Raw genomic sequence first — 11833 nt, forward strand, 5'->3', positions numbered from 1 at the left:
AAACCACTTTATCGGCATCGCTCGCTGTGACTTCAACAAAACAGCCGACGTAGTTTGCGCCGATCGCAACTCTGCGTGTTTGTGTCGGAGCACCGCTCTCTGTCTATTTTCAGAGAGGACAGATAAGCTTGCGCTTACGCGCTCAGGTACCGACATTTCGACATTTAACGTGTAAAAAATAGGCGCAAATTTACCGGTCGCACATTTTGCGACCAAAATTTGAGAGTGTGCGACTGAATTTTACATCCAGTCGCACACTCTCAAATTTTGGTCGCAAAATGCGACCATTTGGTCGCAGTCTGGAGCCCTGCACACACACACACACCAGGGTGGGAAATTAGCATTAGTATTTTTTCAAAGTGGCGGGTGACTTTGCCATGTTTACCAGCCACAGTGGCGGGTGGATTGTAAAACATTGGACAGCGTTTCCTCATAGGAGTCACGTTACTGCTAATGAATCCCCAACATTTCCGGATTTTGCTGCTTCATAATAAAAACATTAAAATACCAAATTAACGGAGGACTTTTATTGTGAAGAACTTATAGGAAATGAAACCGTTCACAGCCGGGCCTTTGACCACGCATATTTCCGTCAACTCCAGACTTTTGTCAAGTAGTTTTCAGCGCTAGTCCGTGACACCATTTAGCTGAGCTGAGGCACAGACAAAACGAAAATTATCAGTTAAAAAATGTGGCGACATATCCCCGGTGTTAAGAGGCCCGCCGCGGAGTCAGCAGTAGCTTTGAATGTAAAAACTGTTGAGGGCCAAGTAAAGAAAACGAGAAGGTACTTTTCGAACAAGTGGCGCATTGACAAAACGTCCAGCGAAAGACCGTGCAAAACATTTCAGACCGTCCTGCCAACCTGATTACATTTTAACATCAATGTACGCTGTGACGATTTTTCAATATAAAGTCAGCGGCTGCTGTTTGAATCCTGTCAGCTCTCTGCTGCTCAGCTCCCCCCGCGACTGACGTGCGCGCACACACAATCACACACGGTGGATGCAGGAAAGAACGGAGATTTGACGGATGACCTAATTTGAGGACAGCTACGTTATTGTAAGTACAATGATAAGTTAAAGTCCAATAAGTACTTTATCAAACCGTATGAATGTGTGTCCCAGCCCAGGATAGGATATTAACTAACAATGTAAAGATCAACAAGCTCCTGACACATATGTTCAAATTTGATTCATTCAATTAATTATTATTTTGTCTTAAATCCACCAGCTATTTTCATTATACCAACATTTGCAGCATCCTGAGCCTTTATAAGGTTACTAGGACAACTCAGCCCAGAGTAATTTTGTTCTTCCCAAAATAGGTTTCCTTTTTATTTTTAAAGAACTATACAAAAAAAGCAACTTTCACTGTCTCTCGCAACTTTTATTGCAATTTTTTACAAAAGCTCCCGCAAAACCAGGCATTTTGGGCCGTAACAATCTCAAAAAAAGACTGCATAATCCTGGAGGGACTGTTTAATGCTATGTTACTGAGAGATGAGTCAATATTTTTTTGGTTCATTAAACATGTAGGCCTACAATTACTGTAGAATATGACCACACTGACCAAACACAATTTAACCATGGTCTCGCAGGCTTTTTTCACATCACTCTTTATTTGCCTATATTAATAAAATATGTATTAATAATAAAAAATAATGCATTGAAGCAATTCAAAATATGCTAGTGCACTTTCTTTTATAAATTTGAGTTTCGGAAAAAGTGGCTGGTAAAAAATATAAGTGGCTGGTAAAACTGGGCATCCACCAGCCACTGTGGCTGATGGGCAAAACAGTAAATTTCCCACCCTGACACACACACACACACACACACACACACACACACACACACACACACACACACAAATAAAAACATTGGTGTAAATCCTCCATCATAACAGCGATGCTCCAAGGTCCAAACGCGCCTGTCTTTTAAAGGGAATGGGAGATGATCTCTGATTGGTTGATTGCACGTTACGCCCAAAACACACTGGGGTTTGACTCCAAACTTTGTTATACGAATATCATTCGAATATTAAAAAAAATAAAATAAGGTATTTGAACGAATATTAGGCAGCTCTTAATATTCAAACCTGTTATGGGCATTATTTTTTTGTAAATGCGTTTGCTTGTAAACATTGTTTTCAATTCAGATTTCGAGGCTTTTTCACGCATTGCTAGTCGCTTTTGTGAAAAAATGTTGCTAAAAGGGTCTGAAAAGTCGCAAAGTTGGCAACACTACACAAACATACACACACACAAATGCCGGCTTGACGCACACAAGTATAACCATCAGACCACTTACCTCGGCTACGGAGAAAGCTCTGAACTTCCTGAAAGCATACTGTTTGTTTAATCCAGGGTCTAACTGTTAATTTAAAAAACAAACTTAAGTTTGATACCAATATAGGTCTTACTGAAGGCATTTAATGGTCAAAATATTAATACATACTCAAATATATTCGAATATTAATAAACAAAAGAACTTCGAATATGATTTTTGGGCAAAAGTCAAAGCCCTAATGCAAGTACTTTTGGGACTCTGCATTTTGTTGTACTTGTATGTCGTGATATAGGTCTTAAATAGTATTCATAGAGGTCTTAAAAAAGGTCTTTAAAAGTCTTAAATGTGACTTGGTAAAACCTGGAGAAACCCTGCAACAGGTCAACTAGCTCTCCCAGCTAACACTAGCCAACAGGTCAACTAGCTCTCCAAGCTAACACTAGCCAACAGGTCAACTAGCTCTCCAAGCTAACACTAGCCAGAGTGTTGACCTTGATTGTGACGGCCGTGCTTTCTGCTCCTCAGGAGAGTCTTCTTCGTCAGCTGATCCAGGATCTGAGGTTTCTCTGACTCTCACCAACAAGTTCGACATCTTCAACGAGTCTGAGGACAGACCGGACGCCAGAGGACTGCTGCTCAGGTAGCTTAGCATGGTAGCCTGTTAGCATGGTAGCATGATGAAGGCTAGAAGTGAGCAAGAAGCAGTAACATGAAGATGGAAAGAGAGAGTTTGTTGAATTGAGCTGCCTGTTAGCATGTTAGCTTAGCTTTGTTTTGTTGTTGTTTTCAGCACCAAGCAGCTGATCATCGATGTCATCAGGACGCAGTCAGGTGACTCTCTGACAGACATGCTGAGAACCTCTGTGTCACATGACCAGGTACACACACACTCAGAGACAGACACACACACACAGCGGTGATATATATATATATATATATATATATATATATATATATATATATATATATATATATATAATACATATATATATATATATATATATATATATATATATATATATATATATATATATATATATATATATATATACATATATATATATATATATATATATATAATGGAAACCGAGAGCAGCAATGCTCCATGATGTAGATCTCCTTCAAGACCAGTCTGGTGTTAGAGGTCCCTCTAGAGGACAGAACCTGTAACAACAACACATGCTGATACTGGCTTTGACCATAAATAAGCCTGGGTAGTGGAGTACATATTAATAACAAGCTGCATATGAGCATAACATATTCAAAGATTATTGGAATATTTAAAAAATACAACAAATTAAATTCAAATGGTATTATAGAGGAAGACTGACAGCTCTAACAGACACACAGACCGACAGACAGAGACACACACACACACAGACAGTTCTAGTCCCAGGTGACTCAGCAGGTGAACTACAGTCAGCTGTCTCTCCTCTACAGGAAGTGTGTCATGATTGGCTGAACTACAGTCAGCTGTCTCTCCTCTACAGGAAGTGTGTCATGATTGGCTGATGCAGCGGCGAGCTCGGCAGGACGCCCGCACGCCTGACAAGATGAAGAGGAACGAGTCGCTGGTCGCCAACGGCAACCTGAGTTTGGAGGAGAAGAAGAGGAAGATCCTGAGATGTCTTCGTCGTCTGGAGGGACTCGGAGTCCTGAGAGCCCCAAACCCCGAGAACCAGATCCTGCAGATGATCGCCAAGGTAACCAAACACACAGAGAGATACACACACACACACACAGAGACACACACACACACAGAGACACACACATTGGAAAATCTGAAACAGTCTGAAAACTGGACGATACATAAACTGTGATTTGGTAGAAACCGTGCTTGATATCAGAATGCCCATTCAGCCCAATAAAGGCCAAAGTCTTGTCTTCGGTTTAAACTTTTAGCTATTTACCGAAGATTTACCATTAAAGTCTATGGGAAATTTCGTGCCGTTTTTTGCCGTTTTCGTAAAAACCGTGTGGCAAATCTCTTAGAAAAGTCATAGCACACCATTCACGATCATTACACACGTTTTGATGTATTTTGTGTGCAAGTGTTGGCAACACACCGAGACTAGTAGCAGGACAAAAATGTGGCGGAATAATAAGTATGGGGGATAATAGTCATTCTGCTGACACAAACAGAAACACAAACACACACATAGAAACACAGACACACACGTATACACATATATACATACACAGACACACACAAGGTCATCAAGGTCAGTGATCGCTTTTTTGTTGGGGAGTATTAAGGCAGTTTTCGTAAAAACCGTGCGGCAAATCTCTTAGAAAAGTCATAGCACACCATTCCCGATCATTACACACGTTTTGATGTATTTTGTGTGCACGTGTTGGCAATGGTCCGTGACTAGTAGCAGGACAACAATGTGGTGGAATATTAAATATGGGGGATAATAGTCACACTGAATAAAGTATTTGCTGTTGGTCCCTCAGGACATCCGTCAGCAGCGTGTGGGAGATTGTATAATCGTGACATTAATAATAATAATAATAACATTAATTGTACTAAAGTATTTGCTGTTGGCCCCTCAGGACATCCGTCAGCAGCGTGTGCACCGCCAGCGGGAGGGGCGGAGCTTCAGAAACTCCGTCAGACTCTCAGCAGCCTGCAGGACAAGAGCAGCTTCCACAGCCAGCAGGTGGACTACTACAGACATTACATCACTTCCTGTCTGGACCACCTGACTCACAGCAGGTACAACACACACACACACAGAGACACACACACAAACACACACACACAGACTCACACAGAGGTGTCATGTTGTGATTGGCTGTGTGTTTCAGTAAATCGACCAATAAGAAGAAGCTTCCTGCTCTTAGCTACAGCGCCGCCCGGCTGCAGGAGAAAGGAGTTCTGGTGGAGATCCAGGACCTGCCAGCTACACAGTGAGACACACACAGATACACACACACACACACACACAGACACACACACACACACACACACAGATCCAGGACCTGCCAGCTACACAGTGAGACAACACACACACACACACTCAGATGAACAGAGCTCCTGAGTGGTGCATCACCCAGAAGAGTATAGTGCAAACATTCCTCCAGGACAAGCAGTTGTCAGGTGGCATCTCAGCTGGTAAGACAGTACAGGGACAGTAGAAGTGGATCGGTTATTCAGATTGATTAATAACATGTTGTACAGGGACAGTAGAAGTGGATCGGTTATTCAGATTGATTAATAACATGTTGTACAGGGACAGTAGAAGTGGATCGGTTATTCAGAGTGATTAAGAACATGTTGTATAGGGACAGTAGAAGTGGATCGGTTATTCAGAGTGATTAAGAACATGTTGTACAGGGACAGTAGAAGTGGATCGGTTATTCAGAGTGATTAAGAACATGTTGTACAGGGACAGTAGAAGTGGATCGGTTATTCAGATTGATTAAGAACATGTTGTACAGGGACAGTAGAAGTGGATCGGTTATTCAGATTGATTAAGAACATGTTGTACAGGGACAGTAGAAGTGGATCGGTTATTCAGATTGATTAAGAACATGTTGTATAGGGACAGTAGAAGTGGATAGGTTATTCAGAGTGATTAAGAACATATATATAGGGACAGTAGAAGTGGATAGGTTATTCAGAGTGATTAAGAACATGTTGTATAGGGACAGTAGAAGTGGATCAGTTATTCAGATTGATTAAGAACATCTTGTATAGGGACAGTAGAAGTGGATCGGTTATTCAGATTGATTAAGAACATGTTGTACAGGGACAGTAGAAGTGGATCGGTTATTCAGATTGATTAAGAACATGTTGTACAGGGACAGTAGAAGTGGATCGGTTATTCAGATTGATTAAGAACATGTTGTATAGGGACAGTAGAAGTGGATCGGTTATTCAGATTGATTAATGACGTGTTAGTGGTCTTAGTGTGTAAGGTGGTTTTGTGCATTCTCGTAACAGTGTTATTTGTTATTTGTACAGTGTATATTGTTATTATTATTTGAACAAGTTCTTAAAAAAGTATACTATCTACTCCTAGCTGTTGATGTAGATGCTATGATGGTTGACAGTGTTTCCTCTAGAATAGTTTTCAGCAGCAGGGGTGGGGGTGTTGAACGGCAAAAATAGCAAATAGACAGACCGTTACCTGAAACGGTGATTTAACGTCACCGCTCATTTTACACACAGTTTAACAACAAAACTAAACGCTGAGTCAACATTACTAGCTACGTTTTTCATGTTGGGTTTGAGCGGTATGCACCCCTAGTGGGGAAGAAAAAGCACTTCCCATGAGATCACAGGTTCACTTAGTTTCAAATGGTTAGAATAACATGCATGTCTGTATATGTCTGTTTTCTTGTATATCACTTGCCTCATGGAATATTTTCCATGTGTACTCATTTGCGTGTCTGTACATACAGAAGAACAAGGTTCAGTTAGTTTGAAGTGGTTATAATGGCATCAGTGAATGCTTGTTTCTTTGAACTGCTTTAATTTATCATTTTATTTAATCTATTTTCAATCGTGGAAAAAATGCCATCTATTCTGTTGACGTCTCCTATCTGCATTGTTCTATTGGCCAAGAGGGTTTAATAGTTAGAAATGTGTTGCCGTATAAACCTGTAACTCAATGCAGTGTTTGTTTTAAAAAATATTGAGAAAGTATTAAAAATGGTATTAAAAGGTATTGAATTTACCTCCAGGATTTCTGTATATACCCTGTGTGTGTATATATATGAATAGGTTAGGGTTGCAAGATGTTTCCAAAGTCAGTGAGTCTAATCTATTCTGTTGACTTTCCCTATCTGCGTTGTATTGAGAAGGTATTAAAAATGGTATTAAAAGGTATTGAATTTACCTCCAGGATTTCTGTATATTAGGGCTGCTCCCTCTTAGTCAATTAGTCGACTAATTGGTGGTTTTGGTTTTCGTCAACTTAGATTTCTTTAGTCCATTAGTCATGTCTGATGCTGTTCTCATGCTGAATGACTTATTTCCAAGAAACGTACGAGCACATCTCTCAGATCTGTCGATTTAAATCAACGAATCGATTAGTCGATACAATTGAATGAGTGTTAGTGGACTAAGAATTTCTTCAGTCGAACACAGCCCTAATGTATATACCCTGTAGAAGACACTTATGTCATATTACGATATCCAAAATCTAAGACGATATCTAGTCTCATATTGATCTGAAGTCATCTGGTGTGGAGTGATCTGATGTGATCTGAAGTGAAGTGATCTGATGTGATCTCATGTGGTCTGATGTGGAGTGGTTTGATCTAATGTGATCTGATCTGAAGTCATCTGATCTGGAGTGATCTCATGTGATCTGGTCTGAAGTGATCTGATGTGATCTGGTCTGAAGTGATCTGATGTGATCTGTTGCAGGTTTAAGAACGTGGTCTTTGACATCGTCCCTGGACCGGAGAAAGGAACGTTCAACGTCAAAGCTCGATTCCTCGGCATCGAGATGGAAGAGTTCCCGCTCAAATACCAGGTAGGAGCTAACAGGCTAACACACTAACAGGCTAACACCCTCTAATACCAGGTAGGAGCTAACAGGCTAACACACTAACAGGCTAACACCCTCTAATACCAGGTAGGAGCTAACAGGCTAACACACTAACAGGCTAACAGGTGTGTAATGTGTGTATAATGTGTGTAACGTGTGTTTAATGTCTTCAGGATCTGCTGCAGCTGCAGTACGAAGGCGTGGCCGTGATGAAGATGTTCGACAAAGCCAAAATCAACGTCAACCTGCTCATCTTCCTCCTCAACAAGAAGTTCTTCAAGAAATGAAGTCCTGCTCTTCTTCTACTCTCCTATCTCTGGTTTAATATCTACAACAGAGTGACCCATCCTCTCTACACTCCTATCTCTGGTTTTATATCTACAACAGAGTGACCCATCCTCTCTACACTCCTATCTCTGGTTTTATATCTACAACAGAGTGACCCATCCTCTCTACACTCCTATCTCTGGTTTTATATCTACAACAGAGTGACCCATCCTCTCTACACTCCTATCTCTGGTTTTATATCTACAACAGAGTGACCCATCCTCTCTACACTCCTATCTCTGGTTTAATATCTACAACAGAGTGACCCATCCTCTCTACACTCCTATCTCTGGTTTTATATCTACAACAGAGTGACCCCTCCTCTCTACGCTCCTATCTCTGGTTATATATCTACAACAGAGTGACCCATCCTCTCTACACTCCTATCTCTGGTTTTATATCTACAACAGAGTGACCCATCCTCTCTACACTCCTATCTCTGGTTATATATCTACAACAGAGTGACCCATCCTCTCTACACTCCTATCTCTGGTTTTATATCTACAACAGAGTGAACCCTCCTCTCTACACTCCTATCTCTGGTTATATATCTACAACAGAGTGACCCATCCTCTCTACACTCCTATCTCTGGTTTTATATCTACAACAGAGTGAACCCTCCTCTCTACACTCCTATCTCTGGTTTTATATCTACAACAGAGTGACCCATCCTCTCTACACTCCTATCTCTGGTTTAATATCTACAACAGAGTGACCCATCCTCTCTACACTCCTATCTCTGGTTTTATATCTACAACAGAGTGACCCCTCCTCTCTACGCTCCTATCTCTGGTTATATATCTACAACAGAGTGACCCATCCTCTCTACACTCCTATCTCTGGTTTTGTATGCTACTACATCATGTTTTTATATATCTCATAACTAACTAACCAATCAGCTAAGCTTTATCGACATGTTATTGCTGCATTATTGCACATTTTAATAAGGGAACCAAATAGTTAAATAATCATGAGACATGGTTAGTGTTGGGCATCTTCTCTACACTCCTATCTCTGCTGTTATGTCACTACGTTATCTTTTATATATATTATATATCTATCTCTATATACGTCACTGTACTTGTGTTTGTCTCTCACTCTCAACGTGTAGTTCTGCTTCCTGTCTGTGTTTTAATCTCACTAGAGTTTAAACAGAGTGAAGCATCTTCTCTACACTCCACTCTCTGTTTTTATACGTCACTACGTTTCCTGTTTTTATTTCCTGCTAATCAGACAGAGTGAGACATCCCTCTGGCTCCTATCTCTGCTCAGGTTTATTATTAATAAACAGACACCAGCTGATTATTTAAGAGATATCATGTACCTTCAACACTAGTGTTATTTTGGAGGGTGTAGTTTGTTCGAGGCTATAAATCAAGAACCAGAATCTGAGTTATGATATGATCTTTGAGTTTAAATACATTTTAGAAAAGAAGCTGCTCTGATCTATAACTGTACATATTTTCTGTCACTTTCTGTTTTCTCTCTTTTACTTTTCTTTTTGAAGCATGTTAATAATAATAAACTGAATTTCTGTAGTGCTTTTCAGACTCTACGTGTTTTGACTTCATTAAATATGTGAATATGTGAACATCTTTAGCTGTTGTTTGATTGGTCCATTGATAAAGATCAGGGCTGTTGGAGCTATTACACCACTTAGATTGATTTGGTTTATATATCACGTTGGTTATGTTAATTAATCAGCAGTTTAATGTTTATATACCACGTTGGTTATTATAATTAATCAGCAGTTTAATGTTTATATACCTCGTTGGTTATGATAATTAATCAGCAGTTTAATGTTTATATATCACGTTGGTTATGATAATTAATCAGCAGTTTAATGTTTATATACCTCGTTGGTTATGTTAATTAATCATCAGTTTAATGTTTATATACCTCGTTGGTTATGCTAATTAATCAGCAGTTTTATGTTTATATACCTCGTTGGTTATGCTAATTAATCAGCAGTTTTATGTTTGAGCCCTGGCTGGAGCAGGTTAGAGGTTGCCAGGTTGAGGGTTATAGGTTGCCAGGTTGGGGGTTATAGGTTGCCAGGTTGAGGGTTATAGGTTGCCAGGTTGAGGGTTATAGGTTGCCAGGTTGGGGGTTATAGGTTGCCAGGTTGGGGGTTATAGGTTGCCAGGTTGTGGGTTGCCAGGTCGAGGGTTACAGGTTGCCAGGTTGGGGGTTACAGGTTGCCAGGTTGAGGGTTATAGGTTGCCAGGTTGGGGGTTATAGGTTGCCAGGTTGTGGGTTGCCAGGTCGAGGGTTACAGGTTGCCAGGTTGGGGGTTATAGGTTGCCAGGTTGAGGGTTATAGGTTGCCAGGTTGAGGGTTATAGGTTGCCAGGTTGGGGGTTATAGGTTGCCAGGTTGGGGGTTATAGGTTGCCAGGTTGTGGGTTGCCAGGTCGAGGGTTATAGGTTGCCAGGTTGGGGGTTATAGGTTGCCAGGTTGTGGGTTGCCAGGTTGAGGGTTATAGGTTGCCAGGTTGGGGGTTATAGGTTGCCAGGTTGGGGGTTATGGGTTGCCAGGTTGGGGGTTATGGGTTGCCAGGTTGAGGTGACTAACAGGTTGAACATTGTATATGGTGGATTGTGTGAATAAGATGTGTTTCATACCAGATCTGGCAACTGGTCACCATTAGACAAACATGTTGGTCTGATTATTTATGAAGGAGTTTCTGGGAGAAATAACAAACTGGGGGGGGGGGTCCAGGAGATAGGGATAAACAATGGGAGAAACCCGTGAACATCGGGAGTGTTGGCAGCTATGGTATACACGACATTACAAAACAGAAAAAATTAAATATGAATTGATTTTGAATCAGTAGAGCTTGAATTGTGATACGAATGTGAATTTTTTTTGCTACACCGCTAGTGAGCAGTATTAATATTAAGAAGACAGTAGAATGTAAATGATAACTTTTCTCTCCTCTTCTCCTTCTTCTCCCACCTTTCAGCCTCCTTTTCTCTCCTCTTCTCCTTCTCCTCCCACCTTTCAGCCTCCTTTTCTCACCTCTTCTCCTTCTCCTCCCACCTTTCAGCCTCCTTTTCTCACCTCTTCACCTTCTCCCACCTTTCAGCCTCCTTTTCTCACCTCTTCACCTTCTCCTCCCACCTTTCAGCCTCCTTTTCTCTCCTCTTCTCCTTCTCCTCCCACCTTTCAGCCTCCTTTTCTCACCTCTTCACCTTCTCCTCAAACCTTTCAGCCTCCAACCAGTTCAGCTCCTCAGGGTTTCTAACATCTTCTGATGGAAATCTTCTGGTTTGATTCTATTTTTATAGTTTTCATTCTCTTCATATGATCATATTAATCTGCTGTATGTCTCGTTAGTGTTGAGCTCTGACTGTCAGACTGTAAAAGACGTTGAGCTGCTTTAATGTGAGAAAAGTGCTGAGTCATGAATCAGCTCATAGCTCCTCCAAATAATAAGAAACACGAGACCACACGTTGTTAAGAGTTGAACTGTTTTATTCAACAGGATTTATTCATCAGGTAGTAACAGATTACTCTGGTACATCAGGTAGTACCAGATTACTCTGATTCATCAGGTAGTAATAGATTACTCTGGTTCATCAGGTAGTAACAGATTACTCTGGTTCATCAGGTAGTACCAGATTACTCTGATTCATCAGGTAGTAATAGATTACTCTGATTCATCAGGTAGTAATAGATTACTCTGGTTCATCAGGTAGTAACAGATTACTCT

General features: G+C 40.7%; 1 protein-coding gene across 1 annotated transcript in view; it reads left to right on the forward strand.

Moving 5' to 3' along the window:
* LOC120562496 (ras GTPase-activating-like protein IQGAP3) overlaps positions 1 to 9670 on the forward strand; it is a 55041-nt gene extending 45371 nt beyond the window's left edge. The window contains 8 exon segments of the mRNA XM_039806205.1: positions 2814 to 2928; positions 3079 to 3166; positions 3779 to 3991; positions 4845 to 4878; positions 4881 to 5007; positions 5100 to 5201; positions 7669 to 7777; positions 7966 to 9670. Of these exon segments, the coding sequence (XP_039662139.1) occupies positions 2814 to 2928; positions 3079 to 3166; positions 3779 to 3991; positions 4845 to 4878; positions 4881 to 5007; positions 5100 to 5201; positions 7669 to 7777; positions 7966 to 8079 (902 nt within the window). The 3' untranslated portion in view covers positions 8080 to 9670.
* Positions 9671 to 11833: the final 2163 nt, after the last annotated feature.

This window comes from Perca fluviatilis, chromosome 7 (genome assembly GCF_010015445.1).
Source record: "Perca fluviatilis chromosome 7, GENO_Pfluv_1.0, whole genome shotgun sequence".
Lineage (NCBI taxonomy): Eukaryota > Metazoa > Chordata > Actinopteri > Perciformes > Percidae > Perca > Perca fluviatilis.